The 27,909-nt window shown below is 47.7% G+C and overlaps 1 protein-coding gene across 3 annotated transcripts in view; it reads right to left on the bottom strand.

Moving 5' to 3' along the window:
• LOC147706848 (exportin-5-like) overlaps positions 1-27,909 on the bottom strand; it is a 1,626,836-nt gene that overhangs the window by 319,012 nt on the left and 1,279,915 nt on the right. For all 3 annotated transcript variants that reach the window (XM_086926008.1, XM_086926006.1, XM_086926007.1), the window contains one exon: positions 17,935-17,994. In XM_086926008.1, coding sequence (XP_086782134.1) covers positions 17,935-17,994 — 60 coding nt within the window. The remainder of the gene's footprint in view (positions 1-17,934; positions 17,995-27,909) is intronic.

Here is a 27,909-nt window from a genome sequence, read left to right as displayed (position 1 = left end):
AGGAACAGTAGGGAACATATGAGTGATGCCCTTTAAGAATCTGTTTACCAGTATCTTCGTACCCAGTCCGGAGCCACAAGGATAACCTGGGCCCGGTCGCGCCTGATCTTCTTCAGCACTCTGGGCAGAAGTGGTATAGGCGGAAAGGCGTACAATAGACAGCAACTCCACTCGCGACGAAAAGCGTCCCTGAGCGAGTGCCGCCTTGGAAAAATTAAACGCGCAAATCTGATGACATTGCGCGTTCTCTTCTGTGGCGAATAGATCTAACCAAGGCTCTCCCCACTGCTGAAAGAGGCCTTGTGCCACGTCCGAGTTCAGACGCCATTCGTGATCCATCATGCACATTCGGCTGAGTTCGTCGGACCTGGCGTTCAGGGAACCTGCCAGGTGTTGAACCACCAGGGTCACGCCTTGATGTTCCAGCCATTGCCAGAGGCGCAGAGCCTCCTGGCATAGGGTCCACGACCCCACCCGCCCTGTTTGTTGCAGTACCACGTGGCGGTGGTGTTGTCCGTGAACACCTGCTCTACACTCCGCCGGACAGAGGGGAGGAATGCCTTCAGTGCAAGTCGGATCGCCCGCAGCTCCAGAAGGTTGATGTGGAGCTGGGAGACCAGAGACCCCTGATCTCCGCCTCTCCCATGTGGCCTCCCCAACCCAGGAGGGACGCGTCCGTCACAACCTCGTGCTCCGGGTGGGGTAGGGAGAGGGATCTGCGACTGACCCAATCGCGGTCCGTGAGCCACCACTGCAGCTGTTTTGCAGTGCCCTCCAAGATCAAGACATGGTCGGACAAGTTGCCCTGATGCTGGGCCCACTGAAACTTCAGGTCCCACTGCAGAGCCCGCATCCGCCAACGGGCGTGATGCACCAGAAGGATGCAGGAGGCCATCAGCTCCAGAAGCCGCAGCGTCAACCTGACCGAGACCCGGGATAAAGGCTGAAAGATCGGAAGCAGAGCCTGAATATCCCGAACCCGCTGTTCGGGTGGATAAACCCGAAACTGCGCCGAGTCCAGAACCCCTACGATGAAGAGGAGCGTCTGAGAGGGACACAGGTGTGACTTCGGCACGTTGATGGAGAACCCCAGCTGGTGCAAGAGGTCTGCCGTCGTCTGGAGGTGGCTGACGACTGTCTGGGGCGAGCCCGCCTTTAACAACCAGTCGTCGAGGTAGGGAAAGACTGAAACCCCTAACCTGCGCAGACGGGCTGCGACCACCGCCATCACTTTGGTGAAAACCCGGGGGGCGCTGGTAAGGCCGAAGGGGAGCACGGTAAACTGAAAGTGCTCGTGGCCTACCGTGAACCTGAGGTAATGCCAGTTGGCCGGCAGGACGGGGATGTGAAAATAGGCGTCCTGCAAGTCCAACGCTACCATCCAGAAACCTGGGTCCAGGGCAGCTAAGACCTGAGCCAGAGTCAGCATCTTGAACTTCTCCTTCCGGAGGAAGCCGTTGACGTTCCGTAGATCCAAGATGGGGCGTAGGCCCCCTTTGCCCTTCTTGGGTACCAGAAAGTAGTGGGAGTAACAACCACACCCTACTTCTGGTCCAGGAACGCACTCCATGGCCCCCTTGGCCAAGAGGGCCGTGACTTCCTCTTGCAGAAGTTGTAAGTGATCCCCCGACACGTGGTGGAATTGCGGTGGCATGGCTGGAGGGGTCGCCTCGAAGGAGAGGGAGTAGCCCCTTCAGACGATTTGCAGCACCCACCTGTCCGACGTGACGGTGCGCCAGTGGAAGAGGTGATGGCGCACCCTGCCCCCCACTGGCGTCACATGGGCCTGAAAGCACAGACTAAGAAGGTTTTGAGGCAGGTGCTGCGGGGGAAGGTGTGGACTGGCCGCGCCGTTGTCCCCGACCGCCGCCAGGGCGGTTTCCACGGCCGCCACCGCACTGTTGGACATTCTGCGGCGCGTGGCCCCTTCCTTGGCCACGAAAGGAGCAAAAAGCACCCGTTTGCTGGCAAGGGGCGAGAGGCCCAAGGACTTGGCCGTAGCCCTGGAGTCCTTCAATCGCTCAAGCGCATGGTCTGCCTTGTCGCCAAAGAGGCAACGGCCATCAAACAGCATGTCCAGCGGAGTGGCCTGGACATCGGCCGAAAAGTTGGCGGACCTCAACCAGGCGTGGCGTCGAACCGCCACTGTTGTTGCCATCGCCCTGCCCAGTGAGTCTGTGGTATCCAGTCCACACCGGATGGAATACCGCGCTGCATCTCGACCCTCCGCAAGGGTTTGGGTGAGTTTTGCCCGGACCTCCTCCGGACATTGTGGCAGCACGTCCACAGGGTGTGGGTATAGCGGCCCAAGAGGCATGCGGTATTAACTGACCGCAGTCCCAAACTGAGGAACGAGAACACCTTCTTCCCGAACTACTCATACCTCTTGGATTCGCAATCGGGCGGAGCCGTCGGGAATGCGGTCTGGGAAGTGGAGGCCTGGATGACCAGGCTCTCGGGGGTGGGGTGGGTGGACAAAAAGCAAGGGTCACCCGGAGCCAGGCGGTAGCGTCTGGCCACGTTCCCATCCACAGGCGGACCTGTGGCGGGCTTGGACCAAGTGCCCACAAGAACGTCACACAAGGCCTCATTAAACGGCAGCAGAGGCTCACTGGAGCGTGCCTGCGGTTTAAGGACATCTGTGAGGAGGTTAGTCCTCACGGCCGCCAAAGGGAGCTCAAGGTTTAAGGCCTTGGCTGCCTGTGTCAACACTACACTATAAGCAGCCCCCTCCTCCGTAGCCACGGTGGGAGGGGAGACAAATCCAGTGTCTGGCGAAGTGTCAATGCCACTGGCCTCCCCAAGCTCATATGTCCAGTCCTGTGGTGACTGACACTCCCGTCCCAGAGGGTCCTCAGACCCCTCCCAATCACCCTCGTCACCCATCTCCTGTAGTACAGGCTCAACAGATGGGTCCTGTTCATGGAAATAGAAATCTCCAAATGCCGTCGGATGCGACGCCCATTGGCGCTGCTCCGGCGCCAGAACGGGACCGGGGGTAGGATCAGGGTTAGCACCCATAGCAGGCGCCGGGGGCGACACCCGTAGGGCCGGCGTCGGCGAGGTCGTGAGGTCGACCGGCGACGACCCGGATCCGGAAGCGGATCCAGAGAGGGCCTGCGGCTCCGGGACCGAAGTCGCCGGCGGCGCCGGGGTTGATGCACCCGACGGTGTCGGAGCCGAAGCACCTGACCTGCTAGGCCCTCCAGCCGGGGCCGTTGGGCCCGAAGGCGCCAAGGAACCCGGCTGAGGAGGGATGGACCTCAGGGCGATGTGGTACCGCTCGATCTCCTCAGGCGTCGCGTCTTGCCCAGGGACCCGAAGGTGTGGGGCAGGCGGCGACGACTGCGACTCCGGGGGAGCCGCGTCGGTGGTGTCATCCGAACCCCTGGCCGCATCGTGCGAGCGTCGGGGTGGGTCGGAGGAACGATGATGTCTCGCCAACCTCTTATGCCTCTTACCTGAGGACTTGGATCCTGACAACCGATGACCACTCCCGGAGCTGCGAGGGCTCCGACCCCGCGACCTTTCCCTCGACCTACCGTGGGACCGGGACCGGGTGCGACGTGGGGCCAACTGCCGGAGCTCCAGTCGCTTGCGAGACCGCTCTCGCCTAGCCTTAGATGTCAGTGCCCGGCAGTCGGAGCAGGTGCGGTCGTCGTGGTCGAGCCCTAAACACTTGAGGCACCGGCGATGGGGGTCGGTAACCGACATCAGTCGGTCGCACCTGGAACAGGATTTGAACCCGGGCATCCCTACCGGCACCGATGGAGTTGAAGACTCGAGTATAGAGATGATCAAAAAGTTTAGTCAGAAAAGACTAAGGGGTAGAGCTTCTCCGAATCTGCGCTAGCTGGCGCGGAAAAAAGAAGAACTGACGTCAGTGCGCATGGGCGCCGTCTAAGTACTCCGACGACGTCATTCCGTCGCTATCGACGCCGACGACGGACGCGGAGCCGCGGACGACACCTGCCGGCACACAGGGGTATTGCTACGCAAAATTTTCCGGATCCAGTCTGACGCCTGGGGATTATTCTAAGGTAAGGAATCTATCACTAACGTGTCTCTTTCAGATAAGATAGATGGTATCACAAGCAAAGAAAAGGGCTCAGAATAACAACAGGGAAGCACTTTTGGGGCCACCTCAATTGAAAGAAAAAGAGGACAGACCAAGCTGCATCACCACTTACAGCATAGTAGCTAATGCAGTTACCAAAATCCTTAATAGACACTGCCAGTGGCATTGACACTTCGCCAGACACTGAAAAGTGGATCGCTGTCAATACCACACCCTATGTTTTCACACAAGAGAGGCAAGAGCCTCAAAGATATGCTAGTCTATACACACCCTCGTACAAAACCTGGACAATCGATTGAACACCCAAGAAACTTTGGCACCAATTATGGGCTACTATCCATGTGATAACTGTTGAGTTTGTGTAACGGGGCGGCCTTGCCAACTCGACCCGTCACTATGGAGGTCCCTGTACAGAACTCTGGAACACTGAGAGACCCCTCAATCACTCCCCCCTCCTCTTGTCTTCCACAGCAGAAAGACTATCGAGGGACCGAATACGAGACTGACTCACGCATGGAGGGTGAGTGTGACTGGCCTTTTAACTCTCAATCTGAGTACGAGTGGGCGGGACCACAAGACGACGCGTTGCCGTCAAATATGGAAGTGCCGGGAGACCAGGTGTGCTTGTACACCCGGAGTGGAGAGAACGAGGGAGGTCGAAGAGAAGAGGAGCAGAGCGGTCGAAGGAACACGGAGACGAGAAGAACGGAGGTGCTGGAGAGAGGAGAAGCGATCCCGAGGAGACATCTGGAGGCCAACGTACCCACGAGCCGCCCAGCCACTCACCCGGGGGAGGTGTGTGGCTAGACCAGGTGCGTAATAAGATCAGGGGCTAAGTGGGAAGAAAGGGCGGCTCCATTGTACATTAGTGGTTTCCCCCTTGTCCCGGTTCCCCTTTCCTGAGCACACCCGGTCCCTACACTTGTATATAGTATCGGCGCACGGGTTGTGGTATCTCCTCACTCGTTTTCCCCTTAGCGGTACAGTGTAGGACACTGATCTCACGTACTGCTTTCTTTTGTTTTGTTTATGGTCCCGAGAGTCGAAAGCAAAGACGGACCCCGAGGTCCGCAAGCCCCGACGAAGCCAGGACGGCTATCGTAGGACTGAGACTGTCAAGCCTAGAAGTAGGAGGAACACCCGAAGCCGTTCACCCCGCAGACCCATCTCCAATCGAAAGACTTGCACTGATTTTCTTTTTGAGTCAATAAAACCTGCATTGACTAAAACACGTCTGTTGTCCCTCACTCCTGTACCTGTGTACCTAACACCCGCTCCCATTACAGTGGTGGAGAATGCGGGCATAGACACCATCTGCACCCGAAAGATGGAGACCGTCATCGAGCAATTGGCTAAGGGACAGGAGCGGCTTGAGTGGGTCGCAGAACAGCAGCTCAGCTTGGCCCAAGCCGATCGGGATCTGCTAAAAGAAGCGTTGGCAGCCAGAACCCCGCAACCATGGGTAGATCCCACCTCACGTGAGAGCAATGTTGAAAGAGTCATACCCCATGGCTCAGCAGCCATATCCCTGCAGAAGTACCAACCAGGGGAGGACCCCGACTCCTTCCTTCTGAATTTTGAACGGGCCGCCAGAGCATGTGGGTGGCCCATAGTTAAGTGGCCATTCATCCTAGCCCCCCTCCTGGTGGGGGAAGCCCAAGCGGCCTACCAGGTCGCGAACCCCACAGGGGACACCCAGTACGCAGAAGTGAAACGGATTATCTTAGACCACCGAGGCCTGGACGCCGAGGCCTATAGGTTGAGATTCAGAAAGTAAAGGGGTGCCCCGGAGAAAATCCCAAGACACTATTTGTAAGATTAAAGATGGCCGCTGACAAATGGCTAACACCCTCTAGTAGCTCCAAAGAGGAAATAATGGACCGAATATACTTGGAACAGTATTTAGAGGCCCTTCCCTATGCCACGCAAAGATGGCTTCGTCAGCACCACAATCTAACGACCGCCCAGGCCATAGACATGGCCGCTACTTTTGCCAGGGCTCAGCCTCGAAACCCTGGATGGGACAACGACAAGCCAAACAAGACGGCTCCCAAACCGGAAAAGAAGAATCAACGTCCTGTGGAATTCCCTAGACCTAGACCATGGAAACCCGAGAATTCCGGAGCAACAGGACTCCAATGCTTCGATTGTAGCAACTGGGGACACATCGCTCGTCACTGTCCCAAACGAAGAACCCAAGAGGAACCGATGGAGGTGGGATACCTCCCCAAATCCGTCTTCTTCTCGGCTGAGATGGGGGGCTCCTACAGAGTAAGTGTCAGGGTGAACAGGACCTCTATATCTGCCTTGCTAGACTCGGGGGGTGTAGGCAGTCAGTGATACAGACCAAACATGTCACCCTTTCCCAATATTTGCCCAAACAAATGGTTAACATTAGATGTGTGCATGGCGATATCCGACCTTACCCCCTCGCGAACATACCCATACAACTCATGGAGGGAGAGACCCAGACGGTAAGGGTGGGGGTTTTGTCTTCCTTACCCGAAGACCTAATCATAGGGAAGGATAACCCGCGCTTTCTGACCATGTTTAAGAAAAGCATAGAGTAGACAGAAGGACATTCACTCGTGCCAGCCCTACCCCGAGACCCTTGCCCCGCTATGCTCTCTCCGGAACCATGGGTATTAGACAGGAGCTTTCGCTTCGCCCAATCCAATGACCCTACCCTTTTCAATGCCTGGGAACAAGCCCACCAGGGACAAGGACACAACCCGATAGATATCCCCGGTTCATAATACGACATGATCTCCTGTACAGACAAGGAAGCCCTGATGTGGAAGCTCAACTGCTGGTACCTGTATCCTTTCGTAACCAAGTCTTATTCTTTGCTCATAGCAACTTGCTGGCCGGACATACAGGAACGGAAAAGACCACCCAAAACATCCTCAGGCATTTCTACTGGCCGGGTATCTACAAGGATACGTCAGTGTATTGTAAAGAATGTAGCATCTGCCAGAAGATTAACATGACGGAACCCCTATCAGTCCCTTTACAACCACTACCCATCATAGGAAAGCCCTTCGAGAGAGTGGGGATGGACCTCATCGGCCCGCTGCCCAAGACCCGAAAAGGGTATCCACATGTACTAGTAATGGTCGATTACGACACCTGTTTTCCGGAGGACTTTCCTTTAACCACGGCTACTACAAAACAAGTTGCAGAGCGGATGATTGAATTATTCAGCCGGGTAGGATGTCCAAAAGAAATCTTCACCGATCAAGGCACGCCGTTCGTCTCCAAACTCATGAAGGAAGTCTGTAAAAACCTCGACATACATCAGATAAGCCCTTCTGTGTACCACCCCCAAACGGATGGCCTTGTGGAACGGTATAACCGAACTCTCAAGACGCCCCTCAGAAAAATGTAGGAGGTCAGTGGGGCTGAGTTGGACCAAATCCTGCCCCTCTCCCTTTATGTTATAAGGGGACAACGCCAAAGCAGTACGGGCGTTTCAGCGTTCGAACTACTATACGGCAGACAACCACGCTCTCTGATCGAAATGACCAAGGATGTATGGGAAAATGAGATACCGGAGGAGACCGCTAATACCTTGGAGTATGCCCAAAGTTTGAAATCCAGGCTGGGAAAGCTACGTGACCTGGCATACAACCATCTAGAAGAAAACCAGCGAAGACAGAAAACGTCATATGACAAAGGCAAGAGGTGGAGACATCTGAAAATAAATGACTGTGCGCTGATCCTTCTTCCCTCTTCAACACAGAAATTCCGAGCCGAATAAGTGGGTCCCCATAAAGTCATCGAGGCCATAGGAAGAACCAGCTACAAGCTCCAGATAGGGCCCAACAAAACGCAGGTATATCATAGCAATTTACAAAAAAAATGGTTGGGTCCCCTGCCTTCCAGAGTTCATTTGGCCTCTGCCGTACCGGATACCTCCACCCGAGAGCAATTAGTTGTCAATGATGAACTGACCCTCCATCAGAAAGAAGAATTACAGGAGCTGCTACAACGACACGACACCCTTTTTTCCAATATCCCGGGGAGAACTGCTTTGGCGGAACACTGCATCGATACAGCCCCCGGTAAAATCGTTAAGATCAAGCCATACAGAGTTCCGGCATCCATAAGACTAGCGATAAAGAAGGAAGTGGAGGACATATTAGACCTAGGGGTCATTCGGCCCTCCAAAAGTAATCGGTCCAGTCCAATAGTCATGATTCCCAAACCGGACGGATCGCGCCGGTTTGTATGGACTTCAGGGCCCTAAATGAAATATCCAACTTCGACGCGTATCCCATACCGCGAGTGGATGAATTAATTGAGCGATTGGGGGATGCCCAATATATCACCACGCTGGACCTCACCAAGGGCTACTGGCAGGTGCCCCTCAGGGACGACAATCGAAGGAAAACCGCGTTCAGCACCAATGAGGGGCACTTCGAGTTCACCGTCCTCCCTTTCGGACTCCACAGGGCCCCTGCCACCTTCCAGCACCTTATGAACACGGTCCTGAAGGATGTGTCTGGTTTTGCATCGGCTTACTTGGACGATATAGTCATCCATAGTCCATCATGGTCAACACATGTCCACCATCTACATGAGGTGTTTAAAGCCCTGGAAAAAGCAGGATTGAAGATCAATTCAAAGAAGTCGAAAGTCGCCTATCCAAAGGTGAAATATCTCGGATATGTATTGGGCCATGGGCTCATCGAGCCACAGATAGAGAAAATACGGGCTATAGCGGACACTCCATTCCCAGTAAACCGAAAAGAGTTGAGAGCTTTCCTCGGGCTAGTGGGATATCATCGCCGCTTCATCCCACAATTTTCAAACATAGCAGCCCCCCTTTCAGATTCGTTAAGACACCCCGGAAAGTCTACCACATCCATTGTTCCCACAGAAGCCATGCATGCGGCTTTCCAACACCTCAAACACATCATCACGTCCACCCCCATCCTTTCCTCCCCTGACTTCTCCAAGCCATTTACACTGCACACAGTTGCCTCGGATTATGGTATCGGGCCGTTCTTTCACAGGTAGGACCAGATGGACTCGACCACCCAATTTTGTATGTGATCTGTAAGTTGTTCCCCGTGAACTCAAGTATGCGACCATAGAAAAAGAATGTTTGGCTGTTAAATGGGCCGTTGATAAGCTCTCCTACTACCTAGAGGTGCACCCGTTTACCCTGTACACAGACCACACCCCCTTGCTCTGGATGTCACGGAACAAATCCAATAACGCTAGGGTGATGAGGTGGTTCTTGTCCCTACAACCATATTCATTCACAGTAAGACATAGGAAGGGTTCCGAGAATGTGGGGGCAGATTTCCTATCGAGACATCCGCTCCCCGAACGTGAGCGTCCTATGGGGGAGGTGTGTAACCGGGCGGCCTTGCCAACTCGACCCGTCACTATGGAGGTCCCTGTACAGAACTCTGGAACACTGAGAGACCCCTCAATCACTCCCCCCTCCTCTTGTCTTCCACAGCAGATAGACTATCGAGGGACCGAATACGAGACTGACTCACGCATGGAGGGTGAGTGTGACTGGCCTTTTAACTCTCACTCTGAGTACGAGTGGGCGGGACAAGACGACGCGTTGCCGTCAAATACGGAAGTGCCGGGAGACCAGGTGTGCTTGTACACCCGGAGTGAAGAGAACGAGGGAGGTCGAAGAGAAGAGGAGCGGTCGAAGGAACAAGGAGACGAGAAGAACCGAGGTGCTGGAGAGAGAAGAAGCAATCCCGAAAACGGAGGAGACGCCTGGAGGCCAACGTACCCACGAGCCGCCCAGCCACTCACCCGGGGGAGGTGTGTGGCTGTCCAGGTGCGTAATAAGATCAGGGGCTGGGTGGGACGAAAGGGCGGCTCCATTGTACATTAGTGGTTTCCCCCTTGTCCCGGTTCCCCTTTCCTGAACACACCCGTCCCTACACTTGTATATAGTATCGGCGCACGGGTTGTGGTATCTCCTCACTCCTTTTCCCCTTAGCGGTACCGTGTAGGACACTGATCTCATGTACTGCTTTCTTTTGTTTTGTTTATGGTCCAGAGAGTCGAAAGCAAAGACGGACCCCGAGGACAGCAAGCCCCGACGAAGCCAGGACAGCTATCGTAGGACTGAGACTGTCAAGCCTAGAAGTAGGAGGAACACCCGAAGCCGTTCACCCCGCAGACCCATCCCCAATCGAAAGACTTGCACTGATTTTCTTTTGGAGTCAATAAAACCTGCATTGACTAAAGCACGTCTGTTGCCCCTCACTCCTGTACCTGTGTCCCAAACACCCGCTCCTGTTACAGTTTGCCACTTGACAAAACCAACTAAGACATTGACCTTCAACAACCAGATGTCATGGCAATTAAGAAAATGCACCAACTGTAACACACAAAGAGTAGTATACATGATCACATGCCCCTGTGGTCTCCACTACATAGGGATAACAACAAGATAAAAGCTAGGATCTGTGAGCACCGCAGTAACCTTAGATGTGCACATTTAACAACTAAAATGTCAGTAAACTACATGGAAAAGAAACATACGGTACATGACTTCCACTGGGTCATCCTGGAATCCAAAGAGGGAACAGGCAATTTCAAATCAAAACGGTTTAACAAGCATTGGCATAGCCAATAGGTCTCGCCTTTGGGACCTTATAAGTGTTAAGCCATGCAACACTTGATATTGTTGCACCAATTAGGATTATGATTTGTGTGCCTATTTTGTGGGTCAATTAGGTGTGCAATTAAGTAAGCTAATTGCACAATTATCAACCTCAAGTGGGAAAGGCTGAGGTGGCCGTACCGATAGTCAGACCAGTAACCGACAGGTCAGACGAGATGCCAGCAGTAAACGTTCAACTCACTGAGACATCTAAGCTGCTAGGAATGTTTCCTGCTCTGCAGTTTGAAGAGGACATCAAGGTCATAATTTTGTTGTATACATACCTTTCATCACACTCCGAGATCAGCAAGTGCTTTGAGAACAACATGGTATGGGAAAATATATTACTTCAGTGAGACAATCCAAACATTGCAACAATGCAGCCTTTAGCGTTTGAACAGCTAGACTGGACCACAGCTCATTTGGCTTACCACAGTAATCAACCAAAAGTTACTACATCGGCCAACTTAAAATTAGTAATATTTACAGTTAGAAAAGAAATGAGATCCATTATATGAATTTACAATTGACAAAATATTTTTGCAGAGTTCCCTAGGAATAAAAGGTTGATGCAAAACTGCAAAGAAACATCATTTCCCACAATACGAAAGGCAGCATTTACAAAAGCTACATGTGAACATCTAATGAGGACGCACCAGAGTAAAGATACTTCGTAGTGGCACACAAAGTATACGAGGAGTACGAAACAAACTGAGCACACTTCCACGTACGAGTCATGTCTTGTGCCCCAGAGCAGCTTCTTCCCTTACACCTCACATAACACATGGTACAGGCAGCACCAAGGGGAGCCCCCTGCCATGTTCATTACAGGAGTGTACTTACTCTGCATGTCACAGTCCACACACTGAGTGTTGCCTCTGATGTTTAGGATTGACTGGAGGGCCAGGGCTTCATTTTGGTTTGCTATCCGAGACTTGTCCTTGCTGCCAGATGTCAGAGGGAGAACAAAGTTATATATGGGGTAGGGATAGGGATAGGGATGGAAATATAGGAATAAGGACCGTGGGCAAAGGAGCGGGTGATTTAAGCTGATAAAGGGTGAAAAGAAGAGGCTTCAGACAGCAGAGAAAGACATGGTAGACGAGGGAGTAAAAGAGCACAAGAGAGTCGGGAGGAAACTCCGGAGACAGGACAAGGCCGGGGTAACAATGTGTGGTGAAGGGACACAGTAGAGAGGCAGCGGAATTGAGGAAGGACAGGTAAGAAGAAAGGGGAAAAGGTCATGAAGGGAGACTAGAGCTCGCCTCCTTCTGTGCGGCCGCAGTCCTTACTGGGAGTCCAACAGCGCCTTGAAGACCGAGTGACATTTCCTCTGCTGCAGGACACGGAGGACCGAGGAAGAGCAGGAGCCTCAACGGACGATACCGGTGGTAAGAGGAGCACAGATGCGTGCTCACTGTTTACTGTGCCCTTCTTTGCGTGCGCAGTCTTCACTTTTTAAGCACTGCACTTGTGCTTGTGGCCCGCCGCTGCTCGCTCCCGCAAGGTAGATGCCACCACAAGCACAAGTGTGTGCTTGAAAATGAGCAGAGCGACGGCTAAAGGCCCTCCTATGCAGCGCATGCACGCTGCGTAGGCGAGACCTAAAAAAGAACGGTGGGTTTTCAAACTCAAAATGCATACAGAGGGTTTGAATGACAACATTCCTTGTAGCCAATTTGTAAGGTAAATACAACCGACAATTAGGCCAGGATGCCTACAGCTCAGATCATATGAGAACAAGTTAGCATTTGAGAGAAGGACAGATTTTTAATCTATTACCAGGGAAGTGAGACACCATGGATGCAGGATGATACCTGCATGAATAAAATTAAGGGGAACAGAACATACAATCCAGGGAAATAATAATACTATACATGGACATAGCGTAACATTAAACAAGGGGTACAATGAAAGTAAACGGGAAAGGATCTTGCATACAACTACATCTCAGGTTCATGCTTCCACACCATTAGCCTGTTACGCAAAGTTTTCCCTCTACTACCGGATTCCTTTAGGAGAACTCTAGTTCAGGCACTTGTCTTAAGTCGGATTGACTATTGCAACGGCCTGCTGCTCTCTGCCAACAAAGGTGAGCTGGCCAAGCTCCAGGTTATTCAGAACACGGCGGCCAGCCTAGTTCTCAATGTCCCCCCGAGAACTGCATCTAAGCCCCTCCTTGAGCAACTACACTGGCTTTTAATCCGGAAGAGAACTAAATTTGAAATATGTTGTTTGATACAAAAATGTCTAAATGGACAAGGGCCCGCCTACCTTGAAAACAAATTAGTTCCTTATATTCCAACTCGTTCTCTCAGGTCCAGCAACAATCTTCTTCTAGTGGTGCCCCGTGCTAAAAAGGCTAGACATGGGAGCAAAGCACTATCAATAACAGGACCCACATTATGGAACAAACTTCCTCTGTCTCTGAGACAGTGTACAGAACATCTCAAATTCAGGAGACAACTGAAAACCGTACTGTTCAGAAATGGGATCTAGTACTTACTCTATCCACACCCTCTGTTCGACCGGCTCCAAAAGCACAGAGATACTCCACTGGGAGTTGATTCAAGCGCTACATAAACCAGCAAATAAATAAATAATAATCTGAAGTGCAATATCATACTATCAATCAGCCACAAGTACAGAACATACACTTGATATGGGTAATTTCTCAAAAATACATCCCAATGGTGGATACGATCTAACCAGAAACCTATGGTATTTACACATGACTACGTGAGGTTATGTTATTTAAATTTATAAAGCACAACGGTTACCCTGGGGTGTCCTGGAGCTAACTGATATTATCGAATTAAAGTATGACAATGAAACCAACATACTGAAAAGTCAAGTTTTAGTGCCTTTCTAAACGACATTAAATCAGAGGCGGCTCTAATGTGGAAAGGGAGTTCATTCCAGGCCCTAGCGGTGTAGGTGACAAAACTTTTACCTCCCCAGGTTACTATTTAACGGGGGTACTGTCACCATCTTTGCTCCTAAGGAGCGGAGAGTTCTTCTAGGAACATACCATTTGAATCGATGTTTGAGATGGTCTGATCCTTTTCCACAGAGTGCTTTAAAAGCAGTACATAGGTATATGAAACGCATCCCGTGGTCTAACTGGAAGCCAGTGCAGTCTTTTAATTTCTCTGGGGACGGATTCGAATTTTGGCATGCCAGTAAGCAGCCTTGCTGCTGCGTTCTGCAGTAATTGGAGTTTTTTAGTGTTGCTTTTGAATGTTCAGGTAGAGGTCGTTAGAATAGTCCAACTTTGATGGAATAAGAGATATTACAATCCATTGGATTTCCTCTGGCAGAAAAGGCATTATTTTTTTGATCATTCTGAGGGATTGGAAGGTGGCTGATGCAACAGTGTTTACCGGATCCCCAAAAGTAAGCCTGTCAGCCACGAAAATTCCCAGTTGTTTTGCTTTTCTAGTAGGCATTGGAAGGGTGCCCAGTTCTTCCGGCCACAACCCAGAGGCCAGAAGTTGGCATTACTTCCCAAAATGATGACCTCAGTTTTGCCCGAATTTAGTTTCAGGCAATTCTGTGTCATCTAAGTTTTAACTGTTTTCATACAGTCATGAAATCTCTTGCTCCTCTCCGATTTGTGGCCTGGAAGCAGAGACACCACAATTTGCATGTCATCCGCGTATGAGGTTAGTTTAAAGCCAAATGATATAATGAGTTGGGCCAAGAAAGAGACATACATGTTAAAAAGGGTGGGACTGAGGGACGACCTCTGCGGCACCCCGCAGGGTAAGGAAAAAGGTTTAGAACAATATTTGTCCATGGCCACTATTTGTGTTCTATCTTTCAGAAAAGATTTCAGTAGCATACAAGCCTTGCCCTGAATCCCGCCGGACAACAGACGGTCCATCAGCAGATCATGGTGGACCGTATCGAAGGCCACAGAGAAGAATCCAGCATGATTATCGTTGAGTTGCCTCCTAGATCCAAGGTTCTCTTATTTATTTGGTTGATTTAATAAGGGACATCTCTGTACTGTGGCTTTCCCTAAAGTCATATTGAGTGAGATCGAAGATGTGATTTTCCTGAAGGAAAGCACTAAGCTGTATATTCATGGCTTTCTCCACCAATTTTGCCAGCAGTGGAAGCTGGGAAATTGGCCTGAAATGATTAGGATCCTTGGGTTCTAGATTATGTTTTTTCAGCAGCGGAAGAATGGATGCTGTCTTCCATGCTTTGGGGAATGCCCTGACTGAAACATTTGATTTACCGGCTAACAGACGGAAGACGCTACTCGTGTGTCCGCGTGATTGAATGCTTTAAAAACGCTGTTCAACTTATTGCTGCTCAAAATTGGTCAACAGAAGTGGCCCTGATATCCCAGACTTAAGATTCCAGTTCAGTAGATACTGTGCTCCACATCCCTTGCCGCTCACCGTAATCTGAATACAGATCGATCAGAAATTTCAGGGAGTTTTTTCAGCAATTAAATATTCTGTCCTGATGATGGTCTACATGACAACTGCCCATTAGACCGAAACGTCGACACCTCCATCATCTCCAGAAACGTTGCGTTGGCACAAACACACGACCATTTTTCTATTAATTATTTTTGGTTGTCTGTTATATTCACCAGGAGTTTGATGTTTTAGTTGTGAACTGTAGAGTAACTATTGTTTATCTCTGTTCATGACTGCTGCTTGAATTCATTTTTTGGTATCTGTCTCCCAAATTTTATTTTCCATCAGTAAAATTTTCTGAATATATTTTCTCTCTCTGTGTGTTCTCTTTTTACCTTCCACTGATTTATTTCAAATATTTACTAAGCATGATATCCTGTGGATTCTTTTGAGTGTGTTACATATGTACGACTCATAACTAAGATTGACTACCTTCTGAAATAAGTCCCTTGTAGCATACTTTGACCTTAAATATCTAGTGCCCAAGCCTACAAGGGTTGATTGGGTTTTCCCCTACTTACAACACTGACTGAAACATGGCATTAAAAAGGGAGGTAAGTGAGGTTGCAATGGGTTCTGGAGCTAATTTCCATCACAGAGACTGGACATGGGTCATATGGGGAACCTGATCAGATAGAGGAGAGTAAATTAAGAGTATCTTTAATGGACAAATGTGAGAAACGGTCGACAGTGGGCACTGGGTCTTTAATTTTTTTGGCCACCGAGGATAGGACCTCCCTGCCTCCTATAGAGGATAGGCTAAAAGATGAAAAATGTTGCTCTACCTTATACAAAAAGAAAGTGGCAATTTCCTCGCATAGTACTTGGCTACTAGGAATTTTGGATGGACACGGGGAAGCTAATTTTAAACGATCTTAAAAAGTTCTTTAGTTAAATTTTTTGCCATCTTGGTTTGGTTTGCAAAGAATGCTCTTTGAGTGTTAAGTAGGAGCCTTTTATAAACCGTGAGACTTTTTTATACTGGTCTTTCTCTACCACCCACTCTGTGTAATAGGTAGTGGCCTCCTCAACCTCCACAGGTAGTGGGTTGGCGGTTTTGGTGAGATGGCCTAACTGTGTTCTCTTAATTTTGTTCCATGCTCTCAAAGCGACATGACTTTTCGGGGTCTCAATGTTGTAGTGTTGGTCCGGGAGGGTCAACTCAAACTGAATTGCTGCATGGTCCAACCAGGCAAGTGGCAGCAGGCCCGTACAGCCTAGCTGAGGATGGTTAGAAAAAATGCCATCCAAAGTGTGTTTAGCAGCATGGGTCGGACCTTGGGCATGCTGAATTAAATCTGCATTGTTCATCATTTCAAGAAGTGCAGCTGTGTCGACCTCAGTGGGGGTTTTGAGGTAAAAATTAAAATCACCAAGCATGGTGAACTAACTTCTAATAAGGTTCCAACCGTGGTTAAAAATGTATTACTGGGTCCTGGTGGTCTTTACAGGAAGATGCCCTTAAAGGAGTGTTGAAGGGAAAGGCTAAAGGAAAGTGCTTTGGGAGCCGGGATAGAGGCTATTTAAAAGGCAGCATTTAATGAACTATGATAGATCACAGTTAACCCCCCACCCCTCTTAATCGGCCTATTCTGTATATGGCATAGATACCCAGGTGGGATAGCATTAACCAAATCGGGTTTTGATGCATCAGCGTTTGTCTAGGATTCAGTTATACAGGCCAGTTTTATATTATGAGCTTCCATTAGTACTGCACATTCCGTGCTATGTTCTACTAGCGATCTAGCATTTAGCAATAAACATTGCAGCGGTTTTGCTTCGGACCTCTTAGTGTTTGCCAGTTTCTGGGGCCTATTGGGCTTGATTGCTCGATAAACAATTTGGGGGAGAGAGTTCTTTCAATTGTGGCAGGTAAAAAAGGTTGATTTAGGGGACTTGTAAAACGTTAGGCACAAAGAAGCAGTGCCCTTACTTCTGGTGTTTAAAGCGAGTAGCTCAGCCCTGGAGTACTTTAAAATGAATGGAGTGTCCGATTTAAAAGATGTGGGGTGGCGCTAAGCGCGTTCAGAGCGGATGGGCGCAGACGGGCTTGCCTTCGGCGAGAAAGCGCTTCCGCCTTCTTTATATACGCCCCTATTCAAGATCACTCGGTCAGGTGGGCGTGTCCTAGCGCTCTAAAAGCACTCGGCAAAACATAGGGAAAACAACAGAGACTTTAAACCAGGGTCCAGCAACCCCAGACTCAGGGAGCAGGCTTTCCTGCTCTCTGGGTCTTACTGGTAAATTAGATTAATACAAAAGAAAAATATGGGAAGGAAAACCTTTCCAATATGGCGCCCTCGTCGTGGAAGCCAGGCACCTCCTAGCGCACAACGTGCTCAGTACAAGGAAAGAAAAGATGTATTGAAAGCCATAACCTACTTCGATGGTTCAGCTGTGCGGACATGCTTCTGCCTTCTTTATATACGCCGCCTTTTAAGACCACTCTGTCAGGTGGACGTGACAGACACAGACATCAGAAAAATATCTTTTAGCATATCATCAGCTTGGCTGTTCCACTTTTAATGGGTTTCTCTTTTTAAAACTGCTTTTGCGAGGGTAAAGGGCTCTTGCCTGTCCTCATTGACAAGGGTTGAGCCAGAGCAGAAACTTGACTCCATCCTTGTTTGGCATGCCCAGCTCTACTTAGCAAACATTGGGCAGCACATTGGGCAAAACCAGTATTTTGTACTAGCTAAATCAATACCATACAATTAGCTGAAAACATTGACAACAGGACATATACCCTACACCCTTCCCCATAAAATACTCACCATCAGACTTCACCGTACTGTCACTACCATCTGCAGCTTTACTCGTAACGCAGCACGAGTCTGCAAAAACAATACAAGAATCTACTCAGTTACTATTCTATCTTTTATGCTGCCAGCCACTTTACACAAGCTTGTTTTATGCAGTACAATGTGGCTTTTGCGCCCGTTACACACATGATAGAAGAGGTGCCTGTGAAGCTTCACTTTGATAACTTTATTTCGGTCAAAGACCATAAAAGTGCAATAAAATATGTACAGGCACAATAATAAAACATAAATACTTCAGAGTTAAAAAAATTATTAAACTTTGGTTATCAAAGGAGTAATAAAGCATAAAAGCAGTGGTTCATTATTTCTTGTGGATAAATACAGTTCTTCTCGGCCACATGCAAAGTAAAAACCGGGAGACGGCAAAAACAATGAGAGGGGCAGTGTCATAGGTTAGCACTCTACAAGCGTGTACACAGTGTCTGAAACCCAAATCTTTGCAAAATGGGATAATCCAGCATTTCCGAATTTCACTGTATGCTGGACAGAAAAAGAGAATATGTACAATGTCTTCCCTGGCGTGATTACAGGCAGGGCAGTTAGCCTTTGTCGTTTTTGCCCATCTGGATGTCAATTCCCCAACCGGTAAAGAGCCGTGCCTTAGTTGAATATATAGTTTTCTTGCCAGTGGAGGCTGCACCAGGTCCAAAAACACCTCCATCCTGTATTCAACTTTTGTTGTGAGGAACTCAGTGGACAATCTGCCCAGGGAAGTAGAACAGTGTAGCAGTTTGAGGTTATACGATTTTACAGCTGCCACCAGTACAGTCCTTTGCATCCTCGTGCAGCTGTCCTCCGGTGTATCCCAAAGTTGGGGGAGACCAATTTGGTAAAGGAGCTTCTTAACATGTACCAACCAAGGTATATTCTTGTTCTTTAGCTGCCCCCAGAAAGTATTGAATTCTGCTCTAAACGGTTCAAGCCCCGGCACAGACCAGAGCCTTCTCCAATAGAGCAGAGGTCGAGCAGCCACCAGGTCAGTAATAGGTTCCAGACCCAGGTCCAAGCGTAATGGTAGCAGGGGCGTGCTTTGTGGAAGACCAAACAGATGTCGCATGAAAGACTGCTCGACTTTCAATAAATTACATGCATTAGTGTGTCCCCAGAGTTCAGCAGCATACAAGGCTGCAGACCTGACCTGTGTTTTGTATATCTCTAGGGCAGGGGTAGCCGGTTTAAAGGTTGAGGCGCTATGGAGTCTGCCTACGCCACCCATAATCTGTGTAAGTCTCAAGGAGGATTTAGAGACTTGATGGTCCCATGTAAAGTGTTCGGTCAAAGTCACCCCCAGGTATATAAAGGTCTTAACTCGCTCAAGTGGGGTTCCATTCAATGTGGGGTTTGGGCGGGTGTGCCTCGGGGGGTTGAAGATCATGAACTTGGTTTTCTCCAAGTTGATCTCCAAACCCCGCGAGGCGCAGAAAGAAACAAACCCGTCCAGAACCCGCTGGATGCCCGATGATGTCCGTGACAACAACAAGGTGTCGTCCGCAAACATCAGAGCGGGCACCCTACCAGTAGCCAGGCGAAGAGCATCGTTATCCCTGACACAATTAGGTCTATCTATCAGGCCATTAACATACAAGCTAAAGAGAGTAGGGGCCAGTACGCATCCCTGGCGTACGCCCCGGGTAACAGGGAAGCGATCGGATAATTCCCCGTTTTTCCCACACCTCACCTGGGCGTAGTTCCCGGTATAAAGTCGGGTTAGGGCATCTAGTAAGTAAGGAGGGAGACCAAGTTCCTCCAACACAATGTCCAGAGCCTCTCCCTAGGGACCAGATCAAATGCGGCCCGCAGGTCCACAAAAACTAGGTAGAGGCTGCCACCCTCTACTCTTGCAGTTTTCCAGTATAGGACCTGGAGTCGAAAGACCTGGTCCAGAGTCGAGACCCCTGATCTAAAACCGGCTTGGAGGGTGGTCAGAGTTTTGTTTTCCTCCATCCAGCCCAATAATCTCTCCAACAGGATTAGGCCCATCAGCTTCTGGGTCGTGTCGAGTAAACTAATTGGTCTATAATTTGATGGGGCGAGCGGACAGCCCTTTTTAAAAATTGGAACAATCTCGGCTCCCAGCCAGGTCTCAGGTACTGGGGAGCCCTGTAAGACAGCATTGAACAGGACCATCAAATATGGGGCCCAGATATTAGGCTGAGAGCGAAAGAGATCTCCAGGGAGCTTTTCCAGACCCGGGGCCTTATTCGGGAGTAGTTTCTCAAGCACAAGTTACTTATCATAAGAAAAAATGTTCTACTCACAGATTCCTCAACATCTGAATTTCCCTATGAGTCAGACTAGACTAGAAAACTTTGCATAGCTCCCAGAGCATCTAGGTACTGCAATGAGGTGCCAGACTAAATTTGAAAAACTCCCAGCACTGCTAAAGATGACATTGGGCCATACCAGTTGCTAACCTATACACAAGCATTAGCTTACATGCCCACAGAGGCAAGACCAAGATAAGAGAAAAATATAATGGAGTGTACATCAAAATTAATTTTTAACATTATTAGCAATAATCTGCAAGACAACTTCTCAGAAGTGTTGGAACGTTCGCCATCATCTGGAGGTGGTTGACAACTGCCTGGGGTCAGCCTGTCTTCAAAAGTCAGTTGTCGAGGTAGTTGAAGGTGGGTACCCCAACCTCCCTCGATGTGCTGCAACCAACACCATCACTTTTGTGAACATCCGAGGGGCACTGGTGAGGCCAAAGTGGAGAACTGCAAACTGAAATATTTCCTGGTCCACAATGAACCACAGGCAAAGCCTGTGGGGCTGAAGGACAGGAGTGTAATAATAAACGTCCTTGCAGGTCAAACAGCAGCATGAAGTCTGAAGGGTCCAAAGAAGGCAGGACCTGGCCTAACATGAGCATCTTGAATTGGTTGTTCAACAGGAAGGCGTTGAGAGGGCAAAAAGATAAAATAGGACGAAGGCATCCATACTTCTCCAGCACAAGGAAGTAGTAGGAGTTCCAGCAGGAGTAACATTCAATTCTTTCTTCTGAGGCCGGAACCCACTATATGGCCACTTTGGAAACAAGCATTTGCAAGGCAATAGGTATCGCATTTACGAGAGTTTGAGCTATTGGCATTGGAAATTACAATGCCTTTTATTTATGTTTTATTTTGTAAAGCATAAATAAAAGGCATTGTAATTTACAATGCCAATAGCTCAAACTCGTGTAAATGTGAGACCTATTGCATTGCAAATGCTTGTTGAGAACTTGTGTCCTGGAGACAGGGGTCACTGACACCAAGGGCAGTGACAATAGTGGTACACATCCAGATTGAGACGCACTACAGAAACGAGAGGCATTGGAAAAAATAACAATGACACAAGTTTATTCTATAGCTCATCCAAACGCACTCAATTGTTTCATAGCGCCCTGTATAATAGGTGCTAATGTTATCACATAACAATAATACGCATTTGAGGGCAATGTAGGCATACAACAACACACTAAAGAAACTCCATAACATAATGTGAGCTGCCAGATGTAAGAAGATCGGCCCGAGGAAACCAACTGTCTGATCTTGGACAAAGTAGCTCATCTCTCATATCATCTCAATTTCGCTATTTGACAATAGTGATGCATTCATAAACAAGCCATCGCATCATGGCTTAGTGAGCTGAATGCTCAGTGCTGACATAATGAAGTCATCTAAACGTGGTGAGTTTCATTCTCGGCGTTCCATCATTCACACGTCAATACATTGAGGACAATTAATTGGCAAACTAACAAGTGCAAGTGAAGTTAAGAAACGGTAGAGTAGCTCTACACAAAAAGTTGATATAAAAAAGACAACTGATACAACACGTCCACAACTTTAGGTGAAGTCACCTGTTTCGCACTGATGGCAACATTTCCAGCGTTTTAGGGTAAAAGGAGTTAGGTCCTTAGGTAATGGGGAAGGCTGGACCTTACATATATATTTTAGCACTAAAGATGCCACCCCACTTTTTCCGTTAGCCCTTAGTTATAGGCAACACATCAACTCTAGTTAGATATGTTAGGTATATTTATTTACCTTTATTTTCAAATCTTTTTTTTTTTTTGGGAAAAATCATGAATTCACATGACAGAGAAGGAACACTGCACGTATAACATGTATATACATCAACTGAAATGTACATCAACTTCAACACAACATTTATCAAGAGAAGAAAAAATCATAAAGTAGAAAATACACAACAAAACATCTATACCAGTTTCAGACTGTTCAAAAAAGGCAAGTCAAATTTTCAAGCCTCAATAACCATCAATGATTGAAATCTTAGGAACAGTATTGGACAAAGTCACAGTTAGAAGGAGATATCACAATACATAAATGCTATGAGTCAAGGGCTCTCAATGTTGGTGATTTTTATCTCCTTTCATGCCGACGCGTTTCGAACTCCAAACAGTAGTTATGGGTTCTCTTCAGGGCCTTGTCACTTCTGTCTGTATGCGTGTAAGAGAAAGGGAACACTATGTAAGTGTCAATTCCTATGGCCTCATTTTATTATTCCGCTTCTGGTATCCTACATTTAAATACCATGTTACCTTAATAATAGCCGTAGTTGTCCTATGGCTGTTTCTGCATCTTTTGGAGCTGCAGTCTGAAGGAAATTAGAATCAATTGTCATTTTAGAGTAAGGCTAAGTACTCGCCCTACGGTAACCTCTTGCCAAAACACTGCGAGACGTACCTTTAACTGTTTGTATGGTCCGTGTATGGGCTCCCCCTATGGTGCGGTGATGCTTTTGACCTGGGGGGAAGGCGAGGGTGGGGTTACTATTGTTGTGCTCATATCGTAATTAAACTTGGTGTGGTAGATTATTGAAACAATCCTACCTTGTTTACGTGCACCGCGGGCTTAGGGAGCCGCTAACTCCATTGTCAACTTTCTGTGCTCGGGTTCTGTTTAGGCGAACCACGTAGTTATTCCCGTTATGTACTCTTGTGTCACGCACTGTTCAAAAGGTAAAAAAAGGGGGAGTGCGTTTTTATCCCTGTTACAGAAACCAGTATTTCATTCAGATGCCTCAAACCCTCTTATGGCTCACCTTGTTCTTTGCGACTTGCTTTCGCTAAAGCTCCGTTCACTATGGAAGGCGGCGGCCCGGTTACCTGGTAACTAATGACGGTCCCGGGACCGTGGGTGTTCTGGTATATGTAGTTTATAGATGGCGGGAGTGCGCGAAGCCCTGCACGTTGCGGGAACATCGCTGTTCCACTTAGCTTCCCCAATGTTATACCCTTCAGTCAAGGGGGCCATCACACCCCCCGTGGAGCCCCACACAATTGTGGCATTACAATCTAGACACTTCGGAGAGTGAGTTTACTCCATTTTGTGTACTATTGAATTTTAAAATCAGGTATGCCTCTTTCCTAAGAAGTGTTTCTTCAATATCAATTGGACCTTTATTGCCTGTTGGCGCTATTGTCCAGAGTACCGTCCATTTAAAGTCCATTTCACTGTGGTTTAAATCCAGGAAGTGTTGGACCATGGGAGCGCTCGCAACTTTCCTTTTGATTCTTGATCTGTGTTGAGTGACCCGGCTGTTAACTTGTTGGGTTGTTTTCCCTATGTACATCTTCTGGCAGGCGCAGATGATCGCATAAACCACATTTCGTGTCTTGCAATTCGAGAAACTGACATTTTTACATTTGACTCCCCTGTGTTCAAACTCAGACCCTTCAATTGTAGAGTCACATGATATGCAATTCCCACACTTGTGGTGCCCTTCAATTGGCTTAAGGCCCCATATTGATAATAGGTCACTTTTGGGCTTGGGAGTTAACACATCAGCTCTGATAACGTTCTGACCAATGCTTTTGTTTTTCTTATATGCGAACAACGGTCGCGGAAAGGAACATTCAAGTCCTTCTAGCAGGTGCCAGTTTCTCAGGACCATTTGCCTTACTCTATGTGTGTCTGGTCCAAAAGTTGTCACACATACCAGCCGATCCATATCTTGTTTCACCGTTCTCTCAAGTAAGCACTCCCGAGGGGTGTAATGTGCTCTTTTCTTGGAGTTGTTTAGTAATTTCTTAGGGTACCCCGATTCCTCATCTCTTCGCAAAAACGAGTTGCGTGTTTCTCATATTCTGTCACCTCCGAGCAGTTTCTTCGGATCCGAAGTAACTGCCCGTAGGGCAGATTATCTCTCAAACTTCTTGGATGTGCACTTCGGTGGTGAAGGATAGTGTTTTTGTCCGTCTTTTTTCGGAAAAGAGAAGACTTCAAATGCCCATCCGTGCAACTTATTTCAAGGTCTAGGAATGTCATCTTCTCATTGCTCGACTCCAGTGAGAACTTAATGTCACGGTGTCTGCCATTAATCCACAGGTGGAAGTCCACCAACTCTGCGCGGCTCCCCTGCCACAGGAGCCACACGTCGTCGATGTACCTCAACCATTGTTTAATATGTTTGCTGAAGGGATTGTTGGAGTAGATGAATCTATTCTCATACTCCGCCATGTAGAGTATGGCCATCTCCGGCGCATATGGACAGCCCATGGCCGTACCTTTGATCTGCATAAAGAATTGGTCGTTAAACCTGAAGTAGTTCTTTTTAAGCGTTATTTCAGCTAGTTTCAGGATGAACGAGGTGGGGACCTGGTGGGGCCTATCCCTTTTCTCAAGATATAATTCTAGCACTTCTAGTGCCTCATCTTGGGGAATTTGGGTGTACAAGGACGTTACGTCCATTGTCACCATCAATTCTGTCATTGGGTCAAATTGTATTCCCTCAATTTTTAGTAAAAAGTCGGTGGTGTCCTTCAGATATGATTTTACATCACCAACAAAGGGCTTCAGAAAGAAATCAATATATTTCGAAAGGGATTTCAAACAAGACTCGCAACCGGAGACAATTGGTCGTCCTGGGGGCTCCTCCGGGTTCTTGTGGATTTTGGGTAAAAAATATAAAATGGGCGTTCTTGGAAATTTCTTTATCAAGAACTCACTTTCTTTTTGTCCCACAAATCCATCTTCCACACCGCTTTTTATAATTTCACAGATTTGTCCCTGAATGGCCCGAACCGGGTCCTCCGGGAGTTCTCTGTACCATTCGGCATTGTTTACCTGTGTAGCCCCTTCCTTAAGGTATTTATCCTTAGACCAGATCACCACTGCTCCGCCTTTATCCGCGGGTTTGATGACGACCGACGGGTCGTCTTTCAAGTTTTTGATGGCTATGCGTTGGCCTTTGGTGATGTTTGGTTTGACGTATTTCTTGCTCTTCTCTAATTTGTTAATTGCTGAAAGCATGACCTGTTCAAACGCCACCACCTGCTTCGGGATGTTTTGGTAAGGAACAAAAGTTGATTTATTCCTTAAGCCTGTTACCTCTGCGTCAAGAGTGGGTGGTTTATTTGCAAAAAAGGCTCGCAGACGAATCTTCCTACAGAAGGCAATGGTTTCTAGTTTGAGTCTAGTGAAGTCTGTTCGCTGACTGGGAACAAATTTGAGACCAAGGTTGAGGACAGATTCCTCATCCCTGGTTAATACTTTGGTGGAAAGATTCACTATTGTCGATGGTGTGGGTTCTAGGACTTGTAAAAATTTCTGCGAGTGCGCATTTCCCATTGTGGTTTGAACCGAGTTTTTGCCTGTGGGCCTTTCTCTAAAAAAGGCCCTTTCTTGTTTGGATTATTCCCTCTCTCCTCAGGGCCTGATGAGTTTGAGGAGGATGATGTGTCAGAGAAAGTTTTAAAACGGTTTCTCGATCGTCCCTGAAAATTGTATAGGGCTCCACGTGACTCTGTCCGAGTGTAATAATCCTCCTTGAGGAATGGGTAGGCCCTTTCTAGTGTGAAAGCTTTTGAGTCCCTCTCGTATTGTGCACATTTAGAGTTGATGGTAATATCTCTGAAAGTTTGAATATCTTTTTCAATTTTTTCAAGCAATGTTTTGGCATCAGAAACCGCTGGGCTTTCCTGGAGACTCTTAGTAAGAACCTCGATCTCTTCTAATTCCTTCACACATAGTCTTTGAGCCGTTTCGATGGTATGGACCATCAGGTCCCGGCTACACTTAGTGTTTATACAGCTAAAACCTTTTTTATATTCACTGTCCTCCGTAAATATAACAGGGACGTTTTTAACCTGAAGGCCCCATGGGATGGTCCCACCCCTGAGGTGTTTTAGGAGAAAATGTCCGTGAAGTTCGGTTCAAATGTGTTTTTTCTTGAGTCTAATAAGTTTATCGGACTCGTTCTGTTGTTGTGCGGAGGTACTCAAGGTGATATTATCAAAAGCGGATGAGGCACATAGGTTCTGAATGTCTGCTTCAGAGAAGGATAAAGTGTCTTCCTCTGCCATCACCTTGGGAGGACCTCAGGATCCCCCACGATTCTTATGATGGGTAGTTAGGGCTCAGCTTATAATGCCCGTAGTCTACTCTCGCGGGTGTGCACCCGCCCTCAACTTTTTAGGGTAAAAGGAGTTAGGTCCTTAGGTAATGGGGAAGGCTGGACCTTACATATATATTTTAGCACTAAAGATGCCACCCCACTTTTTCCGTTAGCCCTTAGTTATAGGCAACACATCAACTCTAGTTAGATATGTTAGGTATATTTATTTACCTTTATTTTCAAATCTTTTTTTTTTGGGAAAAATCATGAATTCACATGACAGAGAAGGAACACTGCACGTATAACATATATATACATCAACTGAAATGTACATCAACTTCAACACAACATTTATCAAGAGAAGAAAAAATCATAAAGTAGAAAATACACAACAAAACATCTATACCAGTTTCAGACTGTTCAAAAAAGGCAAGTCAAATTTTCAAGCCTCAATAACCATCAATGATTGAAATCTTAGGAACAGTATTGGACAAAGTCACAGTTATAAGGAGATATCACAATACATAAATGCTATGAGTCAAGGGCTCTCAATGTTGGTGATTTTTATCTCCTTTCATGCCGACGCGTTTCGAACTCCAAACAGTAGTTATGGGTTCTCTTCAGGGCCTTGTCACTTCTGTCTGTATGTGTGTAAGAGAAAGGGAACACTATGTAAGTGTCAATTCCTATGGCCATACAAACAGTTAAAGGTACGTCTCGCAGTGTTTTGGCAAGAGGTTACCGTAGGGCGAGTACTTAGCCTTACTCTAAAATGACAATTGATTTTAATTTCCTTCAGACTGCAGCTCCAAAAGATGCAGAAACAGCCATAGGACAACTACGGCTACTATTAAGGTAACATGGTATTTAAATGTAGGATACCAGAAGCGGAATAATAAAATGAGGCCATAGGAATTGACACTTACATAGTGTTCCCTTTCTCTTACACACATACAGACAGAAGTGACAAGGCCCTGAAGAGAACCCATAACTACTGTTTGGAGTTCGAAACGCGTCGGAATGAAAGGAGATAAAAATCACCAACATTGAGAGCCCTTGACTCATAGCATTTATGTATTGTGATATCTCCTTATAACTGTGACTTTGTCCAATACTGTTCCTAAGATTTCAATCATTGATGGTTATTGAGGCTTGAAAATTTGACTTGCCTTTTTTGAACAGTCTGAAACTGGTATAGATGTTTTGTTGTGTATTTTCTACTTTATGATTTTTTCTTCTCTTGATAAATGTTGTGTTGAAGTTGATGTACATTTCAGTTGATGTATATATATGTTATACGTGCAGTGTTCCTTCTCTGTCATGTGAATTCATGATTTTTCCCAAAAAAAAAAAAGATTTGAAAATAAAGGTAAATAAATATACCCAACATATCTAACTAGAGTTGATGTGTTGCCTATAACTAAGGGCTAACGGAAAAAGTGGGGTGGCATCTTTAGTGCTAAAAAACATTTCCAGCGTGGCATCGGGTATTGGTTTTCGGGGCACTGATCTCCCAGTGCCCCCCGCACCAAGCCTTCAGAATCCACGCCAGTCTCAGGAGCGACAGCAGTGTCTCTATTTCCT

Source organism: Lissotriton vulgaris, chromosome 6 (assembly GCF_964263255.1).
Source record: "Lissotriton vulgaris chromosome 6, aLisVul1.2, whole genome shotgun sequence".
NCBI classification, from domain to species: Eukaryota; Metazoa; Chordata; class Amphibia; order Caudata; family Salamandridae; genus Lissotriton; species Lissotriton vulgaris.
This window is presented reverse-complemented; position numbering and strand designations above follow the sequence as displayed.